The sequence below is a fragment of the Thunnus maccoyii genome, chromosome 14 (genome assembly GCF_910596095.1).
Source record: "Thunnus maccoyii chromosome 14, fThuMac1.1, whole genome shotgun sequence".
Taxonomy (NCBI): Eukaryota; Metazoa; Chordata; class Actinopteri; order Scombriformes; family Scombridae; genus Thunnus; species Thunnus maccoyii.
In genome coordinates, this window is record NC_056546.1 from 10,588,211 (window position 1) to 10,604,057 (window position 15,847).

Here is a 15,847-nt window from a genome sequence, read left to right on the forward strand (position 1 = left end):
TGCATTGGGAAACATGAGTCCCACAGTTCACAGGGGCTGTCCTAGTGGAACCCTGAGCGGTGCAAAAAATGCTGCCTAATGGATAGGCCGCCTGTGGATCCCACAGATGCTTTTATGTACTACAAAGCCTTAGTCAATCTGCTCATTTACAGAACTTAACATACAGTCCCTGAGATTCAATTCAATTGATGAATGCAATTTATAAAAGAGTCTGCATTCTGTTGGGGATTTTGTCGATTATATAAGTAGAGCTGAATGCCATATACGCAACATATCTATGCAGGTTCATGTTATTGTTGTACTATTTCACATCATTTTTGTTTTTTTGATTGACTAATATTTAGGTGATTGTCTAATGCTTTATAACTTACTAAACTGAAGATACATAGTACTATATTTACCTGATGTATGGAACTATACTGTATTAAGAATTAAAGGTTATTCTATTGTTGCAGCTGTAACTTACTGCATATTTGGGCTACATAGTGTGGAGATCAAAGGAAAAAGACTGAAGGTGTGAAAATGAGGTAGAAAAACAGTTACTGTAAATTATTTTACAATGACTGAAACAAACATTGTGGAAGATGAAGACAAAGAATAAGAAAAGAATGAGGGTGCAGAGGTTCATGGCAGGAAAAACAGAGAAAAAAAAAGTAAAAATGAAAGAAATAAGACAAAAGACAAGAAGAAAACAGAAATGTTACCTCAGGTGCGAGGTACTCTGGCGTGCCACAGAAGGTCTTCATGGTAGCAGCGTCTGTGATGCCCTCTTTGCAGAGGCCAAAATCAGTGATCTTGATATGGCCATCTTTATCCAGCATCAGGTTCTCCAACTGGAGGATAAAAAATACACAGCAATTCATACAATGTAACTTTCACCATCTGAATCTCAATAATCTGGTGAAATAAAAGAGAAAACTGTAATGCTGAGAATGCAGTTACATAAAGATGGGAACTGGCCTGAATTAATCACAAGAGCCTTTTGTCAGAGGTGCTGAATAATATTTAATTCTTATAATTTGTGACTGAGAATCAACACAATACTTGACTACTTTGTTAACTGACTAAAATACTGATTGTGTACTGTGGAGTCAAGGTTTTGCCACTGATGAGGAGAACAGAGGTAGAGTGATAAGGAAAACCAGGCTGTATTACCCCACGTAGTGACAGGACACACTCTCAGACACACAAACTCTAAGCAGAGGAGGGAAATAAACTTCAGGCATATAGTGGAGCCACTCAACCTTTTAATTTTAATGGCTGAAGTGTTTTTCTCGCTCTCTGTCTGCTTTTTCTCCTTTCAGTTTTCTTGGCTGCTGTGAGCAGGGCTGGGGCCAAGGCTGCCAGGCAGACGCTCAGACAGAGCCATCTACCTCTCCTACCTCTGTGGCATCAGCACCCCCCTCCCCCTCTCCCTTGCCTGCCACTGCCTCCCGCACTACTCTTCTTCTACTGTTTTATGTCTGTGTGAGCTTGTTCCTGTCCCTCTCTTTAATTACCACACATCCTGAGCCACTTGTCTCCTCGGAGAATGGATGAAAAAAAAATATTTTAAAAACTGTGGAAACACAAAAGGTGGGGGGGCTAAAAAAAAAAAAAAAGTTTTCTAATCACTCTCATCCATGCCCTCCAACCAGCCTCCCCTCTCTGTTTCTGTTTACCTTGAGGTCCCGGTACACAATCTTGGCTGAATGCAGGTAGTCGAGAGCCGAGACGATCTCGGCACCGTAGAAGCGCGTGCGCTCCTCTGAGAACACCCGCTCTCTGGACAAATGGAAAAACAGCTGCGGGAGGAGGGAGGGAGGGAGAGAGAGAGAGAGAGAGAGAGAGAGCAGAGGAGAGGGTGAGTGGAAGAGGGAGAGAGAGAGAGAGAGAGAAGGAGAGAGAGGGCGGGGGAGAGAGAGGAGGGGGAGACAGCAGGGACGGCACAGCAATAATTACTGATTTATTGGAGGAAATTAGCACAACACAAACTGGCTGCCCGCACCATATTGAGATGATAGATAGCGGAGGGGAGGGTGAGCGTGGGGTGTGTGTGTGTGAGGGGTATGCGTGGAGAGGGGTGGGGTGGGGGAGTCTCGGAGGAGGGCGGGTGGAGGCACTCAGCAGCTGGCGCCTCATCTAGCAGCCCCCCTCACCACACACACACACACACACACACACACACACACAAACTCACACACACATACCTCTTCCACGTTACCCTCTGGGCTAGGTTGGCACAGTGCTGGCGTGGAGTTCGGCGACGGGGGCCAAATCAAGGGTTTAATCAATACACCAGTCTAGTTAAAGACAGGCCGACCGCTGCTGCCGCCGTCGCCAACACTACTCCCCCCCTCCCATCCCAACTGCCTCCAGTGCAACACTCATTAGTGGCCTAACTGGCCTTGCCCCCTGAGTCTCCGTCTTCATTTACTTCATTCTCACATCCATCCCTTTCTGTTTTTGGCAAGAAACTCATTTTTATCCTTTAAAGAGTACACAACTCGTTTTTCTTTCTTAGGTGGCATGACCTCCCGTTTCTCCTCAGTCTTGCTTTTTTAAATCGCTCACCTCACATTTCTTCCATCTCTCCCTCTCTCTCTAACTCTCTCCCTTGCCATCAGTTGTCAAGTTGTCACTGCCACACAGCTACACATGTGGCACCAAAATGACACCAGCCTGCTGTGCCGCACCAGTCAAGTCGTACAAATTACCCATGAGGCCAAAGGGCACACATCTCCCCATTAATTGTTCAGGGAGGTTTGCATATGGCCGCTGGAGTGATGCTCACAGACCACCTTGCTCAAATGGTGTCCGTGTGTAACGTGTGTGTGTGTGGGGGGGGGGGGGTGGTGGTGTGGTGAGAGGGGGTAACACGACAGGTGGGCCTTCATCAGTGTACTGGCAGCTGTGACTGTGGCAGGTTTGTAATGGGTTGTGTGTGTGTGTGCGCGTGTGGCATGTGTGGTCACAATTTGTCCGTTGAGGTAAAAATTTGCTGTGTGTGTTTGTCTAAGTATGTGTGTGTTTGCTGGTGTTTTCTGTGCATGCGTGTGTCTGTGTGTGTGTTTGCTCAGGCCTGGCGTTGGCTGAACTGCCTAACTAACTGGGAGGGGAGCAGGTGACAGTTACACTGAGGGAATGAACCAAGATTGCAAAAACGGCCCGATTAAAAATCTGAGAAATGGAAAAGTGGGGGAATCCAAACTCATTTCGTCTCCGACTGTCATTCTGGCTATATCTGCCCCATAGGTGTGTTCATAAATAGACACAAGCAGGAGAGGGATGGAACGGAAAAGAGAGATGAGGAGGCAAGCGAGAGGCCAGTTGGTTGGCAAATTAACTGTGTTAGAAAGCTATTGAACAGTCTAACTTTAGTCACTTATTGAGTGTTTGCACGTTTTATCATTCCTCTGCTGCATTCCTGCCGTTGATTTCACTGCTCCAATTAGACTATTTTACATCAATGACACTTCTTTATGTAAAATATTGTGCATTCAGCTGTGAGAGACAGTTATAAACCAACAAATGCTTTGCAGAAAAGCTTTGAAATAGTATTCAAAACAACAATTTTACATTTTGAATCAAGTATAGTTTTGTTTTGCTTAAGGCCTGCATCTGCAGCAAAGGAAAGAGATACATTATCATATAAAACACGTGTAACAATCCTGATATTTAACTTTTATTTAAATTAATATTTGAAGGATTTTTTGAAAGAAGATCCTAGGAATGTAAATTATGAAATACTGTAAATGTGTAACTATACCCAAGCTTCAACACATCTTTGAGCTGACAGTAGAATAAGTGGAGTGCCTAATCGCTGTCAGTTACTGTGGTAGACTTTTGGTTTAACTGGCTGTTGAAAGCAGTCACACAAAAATAGGTAACCACATATAGCACATCAATCATGAAAGTATACGTGTGTGTGTGTGTGTGCGTGCGTGCGTGTGTCTTACCTCTCCTCCATTCACATACTCCATGACAAAACAGAGGCGGTCTTTAGTCTGGAATGAATACTTCAATGACTGAAACAAGAATCACACACACACACAATGAGTGCACATACAAAAACACAGACACACCTTATGTACATAACTTAATGTATTCATGATCAAACATGATACCACTTTGTGGACAATTTGGCACTGGCAATATCAGTACTGTGTCTACATTGGAAAACTAATTTTTCATGATATAGTGCACTATTTTGTCCAGTTGTCCTGACTCAAATTACACAACAAAAGTAGTGTACAAATGATCGTTACCAATCGAGTGCTAACTACCATGACATGTTTTCTGACACAACAGCTTCCTGTATTTCTGTTGCATTTTTTTTATTTTGCCAAATGATACATTATGCACTAGTCTTTTACATGCACTACCTATATAGCGGACAGTGAACGAGTTAACAGTTTTGTACACAGCAAGAGTCTGGTCTCATTCTAGCTAAAACAGCAGAAGCAACAAAACGTGATCCTTCATAGCTTCAAACAGTTTATGTCTGTATTTGCTTATTCAAAGCAAGTGTGTGTGTGTGTGTGTGTGTGTGTGTGTGTGTGTGTGTGTGTGTGTGTGTGTGTGTCTTCTTTTGACTGAAAAAGCAGCTAAACAAAAGAACAGTTGGTCTGAGCCTCTTTGTGGCTGCAGATGTGACAGGTGTAAACTCAGATGTGAACTGTAATTGCTCTCACAACAGTGTGTGTGTGAACATACATATACAGTGTGTGTGTGTGTGTGTCTGTTTCCAGGGAATGGTAGCATAAGGAGTGTGATAGAAATGAGCAGTGGCTGATGTGTAAATGTGTACATCAAAGAGAAAGTGCAAAGCTAACAGATGTGGCTGTTAATGTACAACAATTTGGTGTGTAACTCATAATTAGCCTCGAGAGACTCAGGTGTGTATGTATAGGATCAATATGCCATGTGCACACATGTGACATACACTCTTATAGATAATAGTACATTTCCATATGCACACATGTCTGAATCCAAACCATTTGTGCTTTGTGTGTGTAAGATACTTACGGTGAGAAAGGGGTGTCTGGTGTTTTTCAGTACTCTGCTTTCTGTGAGTGTGTGAGCCACTTCATCCTGTATATACAGCGATACGGCAAAAATATTTGAAATCAAACAACTCAATAAGAAGGCAGCTGAAGAGCACTCCATGAAATGCATTAAAATCTTCAGAAAGTGATAGCTGATGATTCAAAAAATTAAATGGCCAGAAAAAAAGGCTTTAATGCCACAAACTTACGTATTATTTGGTCCATTTCAAATACAGTTAAAAGGCACAAAGATTAACCAACAGATAAGCAGTCTGTGCCAGACTAACCTTGGCTATGATGACTTCTTTTTTAAGAATTTTCATGGCGTAGTATTTCCCGCTGGCCTTCTCTCGGACTAGAATCACTTTACCAAAGGTTCCCTTACCCAGTAGCTTCAGGTAGTCGAAGTCACTCATTGTCTGTGGGGGAGGGAAACAGGAAACATAAATATATTTAGCTCCGTTTGCCTCAAGTTGAATGGCTGATTGGTTATGGCCTCTAGAAGTTTTGTTGTCCTACGTTACTAGCAGTGTAAGGGTGGGTATCGTTTGAAATACAATAGCTGAGCTTCAGTGCTTATAGCAAAACAATATCATTTTCCATACTGCTTTAAGGAATATAAAAAATATTTTCTATAAGACCCTTTATTCATTTAACAAAAGACGCCAAACTTATCTAAAGTCTAAACACAAGCAGCCATGAACTTAAATAAGATTCGTTTGCAAATAATGCCATCGATTCTAACTTTCTGTTTCTGACATGAATACCCTAAAGCAAAATTACACCCCACATTACCTTTATATCATGGGGTGTAATAAACAGTGGAGCGTCCAGGAGCCTCTAGCTGCACTATAAACCAGTTGTTCCCTACCTTTTTTGCTTTTGACCCTTTAAAATGAAGCAAACTCTACCTTGGATCTCTCGTCACACATTGCATTGTCTACCAGTTGTGACCAATTAAATAAAAAAGGATTTATTTTCCTTCTTTTATTTTAAAAACATTTAGAGGCTTGAGGAGAAAAAAATCTGCAGTAATTCAGAAGAAATAAAACAAAAATTTGAGGAAACCCAGGTTGGGAACCACTGTTATTGATAGCTTTGTTCAGTACATGTGTCTTCTATAAATTGTATCTAAGTCTAGCATTTGTGTTTGATACTACACAAACCAACCATTATAAACCTATTCTGCATGACTATTTTTACTTACTAGAGCACTGTAATTTGGAAAAAAACAATTTACACCCATGTTGTTTACAGGAGCTATTTCACAAATCTGTGTGTGAGGACGGTTTTGTTTTTGTTTTTTAAAATGCGAGCAGTCCAAGGTAATAACCCATTACATGGCAATGAACAGTAATAGTACAGCTGCAACCATTTTTGAATTGTGTGTGTGAGATTGAGTGTGTTCATATTTCCGTGTGCGTGCTTGCCTGTTGTTGTTCTGTGTTACCTTGCGTTTGTGGTGTGTGGTGGAGATGTCCATCTCCTCCTCGACCATGTTGTCAATGTTGGAGGTGGGGCTGCACTGAATCCTTTCCTCCTCTTGTCTCTGCAGCTTGTCAGCCACCATCTGGATGGCCTCTGTCCATTCATCTCTGGGTTTTCAACATACATACAAGATAAAGTTTAGGGACTCAGGTATAAGCTGATATCAAATTCTAGCCACTGCACCTGACACATGAAAACGACTGAGACATGATCCTTCATTTCCATTCCATGAAATTTAATATTCATGTTGTTTGCCTTTAACTAACTGAATCCATGCAGAAATTGAACATTTGAAGGTTAAAAACAAAGGTATCAAGGGACTATTGTATTACAGTAGATTATATTCTTGTTATTGCGCCCCTGTGCTGTCCATGTGGCTTTAAGTGCTGCCTAGTTTTGGTGAAACTTGAAATGCTGATCTGATGGAACAGCATAATACATACAGTACAGTACATATGGTACAGTAGATACAGGACGGTAATAGCACACTACACAGGTGTAAAATATGATACTGGTCACAGATTCTCCAATAAGATAACTAATGTACTTATTTAAATTGTTTTTTTAAGGCACTAAAATGTTTTCAATTAACATAAACACCTATTTGTTCAACAGAGAGGAAACATGGTCAACTAGAGAATTAACCAAATGAGCAATGATCATGGAGCAGAACTAATGCCTACCAGTCTGTGTATGTGTATGTGTGTGTGTGTGTGTGCGTGTGAGAGAGTGAACGAGTGTGTGCCTAAACGCACACCCATGCATTAGGGGAAACAATGCATTGTTGTTCGCTAACATTGTTCCTCCCCATTGACTTTCCATTAGCGGTGTTGTTCAACATCTGCTGAGAGAAACTGTGTGAGTTTGATTTTGTGTGTGTGTATGTGTGAGATCATCATCAGTAGCAGAAGGCCAGCCATGCATCAGGATGTGAAGACATGTTACTGTGTTTAACGATGATGAATATAATGGTTCATACACAGGGCCGAGCTTCCCTCTGCTCTGATAAACAAGAGAGGAGGTAGAAGAAGGAGAAGAAGAAGAACATAAGAAGGGAAAAGAACTAGAGGACCAAAAGATTAGACTACATTAGAGTAGAACAGAGCTTAAACTTATACATATTTATTGTACAGAGCTTATACAACTACTTATTTATATTGTAAATTTGGTTAATTTCGTATTTATAATCAAGTTATTTATCTATAATATTTCTGCTTTTAAATGTAAAATGAAAATACGGTTTCCTCAGGACTAAACTGTATACAGGAACAATTCTCCTTTGAATTTTTTTCTCACTGATCTTCATTCAAACAGTGTTAATCCTGAGCCACATGCAGGGGTTACAGGATAGCAGAAAACACTGAAGAGCCCAAACAGAAGACTCTGGTGAAGCAAGTTGGGATTTACGAGTGTGCACTTTCAAATACACTTACCCAGTGTAAGCGGTGAGGAGATCATAATAATGAAACCTGTGTGACTCCCAAACGATCACCCCCGTAACTTTTGTTTTGTTTTGAGTTAGATGCCCATATGTTTCCTAGAGGGATCTGGAAGAACATCTATCTGAACCTAAACAGAGCAGTGTGTTTTTAAGATCTGAATCCCTTTCTACTGCAAAGACTTCTGAGCGTACCCTACACACTCCAAAACAAGGGCAAACTCAAGTTACACTCCATCTACAACAATGGAGCACTCAATTTGTGGCATCCATGATGTGTATGTGTGTGTGTGTGTGTGTGTATGTGTTTGCGTGTGTGAGTGTGCGTGTAGCTACATGAAAAGCAATGGGAACTCTCTCAAGGTCAGGCAGCAGATAAATGCTCTCTCTCTTTGTTAGAGTGTTTTGAGTATAATGAGTTTTTTTTGCTAATGAGAGATAATGGGCCTGCCTACAGTCGGGCGCCATGCCAACACGTGCCACCCTCTCTTCTCACGGCTGGGGCTGTGGTAGCTGGAGCCCTGCCAGCACTGGTACAGTACAACAGATACAGTAACACACACACACACACACAAACACACACAGGCAGAGACAGACAGTTGTGGCGCACACACCTAAACTTCAATGGTGCACACTCTTGTGTATGGTGACACAACTTGTGCACACTTTTACCATAAAACATACACACATCTGGAGCTCACAGTTGTCTACCTATACACTTGAATATTGTTTATACTTGACTTTATAAAATGATCAATGGAAAGTTATTCTTTTGTGTTAACTCTGAAATGTTTATTTGATTATCTGGACGCAAAACTCTTAGAAAGAAACATATAAGGCTGACAAAGTTGGACAGACAGCTGCAACACACACACGTACACACACACACACGCACAAACTCAAAGGATGCACAGAAGCATCTGTGGTCTTCTGGGCAAAGCTGTTCATTTTCTGGAGATAAACACCTCAGCTCCTCAGAAAGGAACTGAGCAGCTGGAGAATTTATGCCGATGCTACTTGAAAGGTCTCCTTTCCACTCTGTCTCTCCTCTCCCTTTCCCACACACACACACACACACACAAAACACAGTCGTTTTACAGTAGATACCCCCCTCAGACATACCTCTGCCCTTGATGATACTTTTACCCACATCATTTTAAATCAATGTTTAGTCTGGTGTCATTGTCATTTAAAAGCTTTTAAGTCAAGTTTGGCACATTTATTTGTTTTTCTTTCTTTTACTTGAATAGAACTGGTTCATAATCTTTTGTTATTTTTCTTGCAGGTATTAAGTTTTTAATTTGAGCTGAAATGGAAATACAGTAACTTTAACAACCTCCAACTAAAGTGTGATTTCAAAAATGCCTCCTGAAGTATTTGACTTGTCATAACTGTCAGCTTTTAACTGAGTTTAAATGCAAATTTTTCAATCAAACTGCTGCTGTAAGAGAAATGTCAGATGATCTACAGTAATAAAAGCAATATGCATTCAAAAACCTGTTTTGTCTGGGGTCTATTTGTCCAGGAGCATCACAGCTCTAAGAAGCTACATAAAAAGTTTCTTTCTCACATCTGGCTTTAAAGAAAGCTCCAGCTGTACAATATTAGAAGTATCTAACTTTGAATAAAGCCAGATTCAACCTGATATATTTGACTAGAGCTTTCATTAGATGGATTCAGGTAGCCACTTTCACAAAGGAAGACACTGCTAGACATCCTCTTTGTCCTTTGACCAACAACAACTGCAGGATGCTGTAAAAAAGTGAGTTTTTGGGGAATTCGAGTGCAGGCTGACCTCTCATCAGGCGTGTCCACGTGGAAGGTCCTCTCGATGACCGTGGTCCACTGGAGGCAGCGTATAATGAAGGTGTTTGGCTTCGGCCTCTCCGTCTTCATCAACTGACATTCTGCAACAGACAGTCAGAGGGACAATGCTGTCTTTTCAGTACAGTTAAACAAGTATAGATGTCTGTGCATTGAACAGCAAAGAATTGGAAAAAAAACATAACTAGGAAGAGTTTTTAACTATACATAGATTAAGATTAAGATCTGGTAAGAGTGCATTTAGTTACTTTAGTTACTTGTTTTTTTCTCTTCTTTTGTTATTTGTTTTATTGCATTGTACTTTTTTTCCTTGCTCTTGTTCTGTATTTATAAAAATCTTCTCTACATGCTGTATGCATTTTAATGTAAATATAAATAAAATGATCATGTCCTGTCTTGGGCAAAGATGCACAACTTCTATTTGAAAAAATCTGAGCAAACGCAATTAATTCCCCTCAAACTATAGCAACAATAGGAAAATAATGCAGGCCACTACATATTGAAAGTTAAATATTTTTAGATACAGTTGTTTGGAGGTGAAGAAACCAGAGAAATTCATGTTGAATATCAAGTTGCTGTTAACTGAATCATTTAAAAAAAAGATACAGCTGGCCTTTGAATTTGGTTGTTTAAAAACAGGTAAAAACTTCAGCCACGCATGATTCAAATAAAGGTGCTTTCCTGTGCCAAGGGATATTATGTGTTGCAGCACATACGCATCTGGCAGAATATCCGAAGAGACACATTTCTGTGAAAATGGGCAATACAGTAGGCCATTATTACACAAATGCGTAATACAGTACACAAGCGCAGAAACGTACGCACACATAGCCAGATGGGGCTGTGAGCTCGCTGTGGGAAAGAATGCATCTTCATTGTCCCTCAGCAGTCTCAGTGGTTATTGGGGACAAGAGCTGATGTAAAAGAGCATAATGATCCATCTTCTGTCCTCTCATCTCCCCTACTATCTCCTCTTCCTCTTTATACTACATATATCACCCTCCATTTACCTCTCCTGTTTTCCCTTCCCCTCCCTTTTGTCTGCTGTCATTCTCTCCTCACCTTCTCTCCTGCCCTCATCTCTCCTCGACTCCTTCCTTCTCCTCTGCCTTCCTCTCCTTTCCTCCCACTGTCTCACCTCCCATCCTCAGCTATCCCTTACTCCAATTACGTTCTGTTTAAGTGTGGCACAGCACAGCACGTCATGGCTCAGCCTAAATATAGACAGGAAGGTTAATGACAATAGCACTCAGGTCGTACACACACAGTTTCAATGTAAATTCACACACACAGACACACACACACACATTCACACAAAGAAGTTACTACCTGACTCGTGAACATGGCCTGCTGTGCTGCCAGAAAACAAGGTCATGCTATGTTCGATGCCAAAAAACACTCACGCCCTCGCATGGACAGACACTCACACACACCTACACATGCGCATGTAAAAAGTGATATTGAAGTTTGAATGTTAGCTGAAATTGGGTTGTTTGCCACAGCAGGCAATTGTGAAATCTGTGTAGCAGTTTAGTGGGTGTATGTGAGTGCATGCATCAGTGTGTGTGTGTGCGTGCATGCGTCTGGCGTGCGTGCGTGCGTGCATGTGTGACAGCCTTGTATGTATGAGTCCCTCTGCAGGGAACAGGCCTGTACCATCTCTGTTCCATCTGACCACTTCTGTTGTTCACGCACACACATAAACACACGCACGGGCACACACAAATAAACAAACATGTACACACACACACACACACACACACACACGCCACCTGGCCTCCCAGCTTTGGGCAACAGATGTGGCAGTGCCAGTGCTGTGCCAAGCAGCCGGGGCCGGATGTATGGCCTGGCTTGTCCTCCTCACAAACTCTTTTCCTCTCCCCCTTTTCCTCGTTCTCCAATCCAGTCTTCGTCTCCTCCTCCCTGTCTGTTCAGAGCTGATGGTCCTCCTTTCCTCCCTCATCTTCCCTTCCACTCCCCCGTATCCATCCACAAAAGCCTCAACCTCCAATCCCTCTATCTCTCTCTCCATCTCTCATCCGTTGCTCTGCACCCTAATCATCCTTCCATCTCTGTCCTCTCTCTTCTTCCTCTCTCCTCCCCACGTCTCCAATTTTCTCTTCCTCTGCCCCCACCGATCGACTCCCATCGCTCATTCCCTGTACTTGTCCTCCCTTCCGGACTTCTATCTTTCTTTCTCCTCCTTCTTCCTTCAATGTACCATTCTTTATCATTTTCTCGGAGGTATCAGCTTGTATTCTACCATTCGTCATCATTTTCTTTTCAGTTTCATCCTCATCTCGCATCTATTTTCCTGTACTGTCCTCTGCCTCTCCTATCGTCTCGTCCATCGCCAGTCCCCACTTCTCTGCTCTGCAGATATTTCACATTGTGCTCCTCCAAACCCTTTTCAACTGAAAGACCTGATGAGATTTAACTGACTAAACCTATAAAATTTAATTTTTTATTATACATTAAACAGAAGACAACGGTTAATAGCATGTGATTAATCTGATATCCTGTGGAGTAGTAACAGTGGTTTCCATAGATACTGGACATGCATATACATGTCATCTGCATCAGGCCTTGTGCCAAGAAGTGAAACACCAGCTTAGCACCTATCAGATTATGTTAAATGTCCACTGATCTATGAACATGAAATAATGAGTAAACAACTACTGTACATTAACATGCATCCATTTATTTATTATGACATTAGACATCATTAGACATATGCTGCATATATGTAAAATGTTTTATCTGTTTAATCCTGTGGCAACTGTGGATCCACCAATAATCTGGTTGTATTTTTGCTTTAATCTTTCTAGAAAACCAATAACTAGATAATCCTGTGTCATTCACCAAAGTAATATTTCCATAATTAAGCACTTTAAAAAATGTCTTTATCTCATTTTAACTTGTTTATTGTAATTGGTCTGGTCTAACCCAAAAACAATCTCCTGCCTCCTGCTGCTGATTTTAGGCTTCTAACTACTGTAACTCTAAGTGACCAGACCACATTATACTCTGTCTTTTATTGATTATATTTAAAGCAAAACTATTTTGTTGTATGCTTTTATTTTCTTCTTGTCTTTCATCCTTTGTTTGCTTGTTTGTTTTACTCTTATTTTATTTTATCTGATATAATGTACTTTTTAAAATTGTTTTTATTAAAGAAGAAATGTTAAAGAAATTTATTATCTGATTGACATGTTTACCCAATACTAGAAGAGACAGTATCATACTTTTTAAGAGTAATAATCACCAGTGTGAATACTACACGTAAACACATTCATTTTATAAATCATTTCTAAATAGCAAAAAATACAACTGTGATGTACTGGCTCGACCAGCTTTACTGTCTTTAATGTAATGAGTAATAATTGATTATAATTGAAAAGGTTTAGTGTCTTAACCTTTGTCAAGGTAAAAGTGATTGTGTAAATTAGTAGTAAGCCAATTTTCACTTCTGTCTACTGCCAGATTATGGGACACAGGGAATCTAGGTGAAACGTCAGGGCCAATGTGACAACAGACTCTACTGTAAAGCTAAAATACCTGGAAAGCAGGCACAAAGTTTGACTACCATTCTGCATTTACTGTATGAACAATGGGAGGTGATGTGGTGGTAATGAGAATGAGAGACATTAAAATCAATCTTGTTAACTCTTTAGCTGGGTAATTACACATGTCAACAACGCTGTGGAGCTTGTTAACCAGGTGCAGACAGATGATTTACTGATAAATGGTTAATTAGGTCCCTCAGTGAATTGTGTAAAGCATAGCAACGCTGTGAAGACTGATGAGTGACTGACTGACTGATGTTTTGACGCACCATGAGTGATACTGATGCAATAACTGTTGTACCATTTCACTATTGCGCTGTACTGTATGATGAAACCACAAGAACATTTCAGCAACACCTCATAGCAATTTACATGACATAGGTGATTGGCATTTAAAAAATATTGAAACACAAATCAATTAGAGAATATTGGTTACTATGGTTACTATATGGCATAGTGTGAGGAGACTGTCCTTCAACTGGAGGACTTGCTGATGTGTTCTTTAGCTAGATTGATTACAGATCACCTCTAGGGGTGCTGTTCTAAACTGTTTTAGGGAGAAATGTTCCCTACAGGAGTTATTTAGGTATCACTGTATTATAATATTAGTTATGAGCCAACAGTCAGATGTGCAGGGTTGATAACGTACTTAAAATGTAATGACTACATAGGAAAAATATCCTTGTTCTTAGACACACTGCTTCCACTCTTTCTGTATACCTGTTGGGATGGATACAGTAGGTGCTTTGCATTATATGTCATGCCTGTTTGGTACATCAGAAATTTAAAAAATGCATCCTTCAGATAGGATTTGATATTTGTATGATAGGTAACATACTTGCTACAGAGAAGTTATTTAGGGGGTAGGGAAGGTCTGCGTCCTGAGGTTTCTCTTTGTAGCCGATGAAAGAGCCGTCTGTCTTCAACAGGAAGTAACGCGGTCGCCAGTTCTTTATGTATTCACCTGGAGTGGAAGATGGACACAAAGAGAGAAAGAAGGAGAACATTTGAGTAAAAGATGTTAAATTATACACTTGATACAGACACAACTAAATTCAGAGGTCAACAGTGATGATGATGGCAATATTGCACTTGGGGGTAAAGATGATTATGATGATCAAGATAATATACAGAAAGTATTAATAGCAATAATGATTATGGTGATGATTTTAAATACAGATTTTATTCCCTAGACAGATAAGAGCCTGTCTGTTCAGCCTGACTGACTCTGACTCTCATCTGTCCAAATGATATCATACACATATACACACTATATACACACACACGCACACACACATACACTGCATCTCTATGACTCCCACATTGCCTGCCAGATTCAGATCAGATTATCATGTAAAAAATGACAAAAACATGTTTACCAGCACAACACTCAAACTAACCATGCCAGAAACATCATCTGGCTGATACATGGGCAGGTGTCGAGGTGATGACCCCTCTACCAAACACACATACTCACACACACACACGCAAGTATACTGCACACACATATACACACAAACACACATATGAACCCACAATTTAAACACACACATATACACAAACCACCGGTCGCCATCAAAGAAGGAAGAGGAGCTGAGGGATGAGATGAGATGAGACGAAATGATGAGATGAGACAAAATAAGATTACACATGGAGAATAACCCTTCTTAGACTGAAGCAACAAATAACAACATCTGCTGAGCAGCTGGTGGCAGAGTATTACCCAACTGGCTGGCACAGACTGGCACTAAGGTGGCACCACAGCTTTATCAGATGACCCGCTGCAGGATTACACGAGTGTCAAACATTTCCACACCACAGAGGAGGATAACACTTACTGGAAACAGCATGGATACGCACATGGATTTAAGTACACACGTGTGCAGAATCAGATTCACACATAGTTGGACAAGTACAATGAGTATGAATACGGGGAGGGAACCGCGCGCACACATGCACGAGCGCACAGAATACACGGCTAAAGAAATACTGACACTCCGCTCTGATGAAAGAAAGTGACAATCTCGACACTTTCCGAAGCGAGGAGCTGTGTAGACATTTCACTTTCTCTTTTCAAACAACAGAAATAAAAACTACAGAGATATACAAATGTTCCCTGCTTCTCAACCCATTTTAGTCATTCCTTGACATGCACACATGTGAGCACACACACACACACACATATACACACACTTACACTCCATGAAGACTAATAGACAAAGATGTAATTTGTGCACACACTCACAAACAAACTCATACACAACACATATCACACGAAGCTCGGTAACAACTTTGATTACCTTTTTTAGGCTAATTCGTTGGGAGAGAAGAATAGGCAGCATGTGTATGTGTGTGTGTGTGTGTGTTCTATTTGTGACATCCATTTAAAGCTGAAATGACAGCAGGCCGTGCTCGTTAACACGTCGCAGAAAAACACCTGCTCCGCCGAAGGGACCATGCGACTCTGGGCCCTGCCAGTACCTCTGGGTGCTGCTGGTGGTGGA

General features: G+C 40.9%; 1 protein-coding gene across 10 annotated transcripts in view; it reads right to left on the reverse strand.

Moving 5' to 3' along the window:
* The window catches only part of akt3a (v-akt murine thymoma viral oncogene homolog 3a), a 59,115-nt gene that overhangs the window by 16,712 nt on the left and 26,556 nt on the right, over positions 1–15,847 (reverse strand). For 9 of the 10 annotated variants that reach the window (XM_042434278.1, XM_042434275.1, XM_042434280.1 and 6 more), the window contains 8 exons: positions 14,182–14,307; positions 9,749–9,860; positions 6,478–6,622; positions 5,315–5,446; positions 5,008–5,073; positions 3,939–4,007; positions 1,662–1,784; positions 705–833 (listed from right to left, as the gene is read on the reverse strand). In XM_042434278.1, coding sequence (XP_042290212.1) covers positions 705–833; positions 1,662–1,784; positions 3,939–4,007; positions 5,008–5,073; positions 5,315–5,446; positions 6,478–6,622; positions 9,749–9,860; positions 14,182–14,307 — 902 coding nt within the window. Of the gene's footprint in view, positions 1–704; positions 834–1,661; positions 1,785–3,938; positions 4,008–5,007; positions 5,074–5,314; positions 5,447–6,477; positions 6,623–9,748; positions 9,861–10,839; positions 10,882–14,181; positions 14,308–15,847 lie in introns of those variants that run through there. The other variant, XM_042434284.1, reaches the window with a different exon arrangement.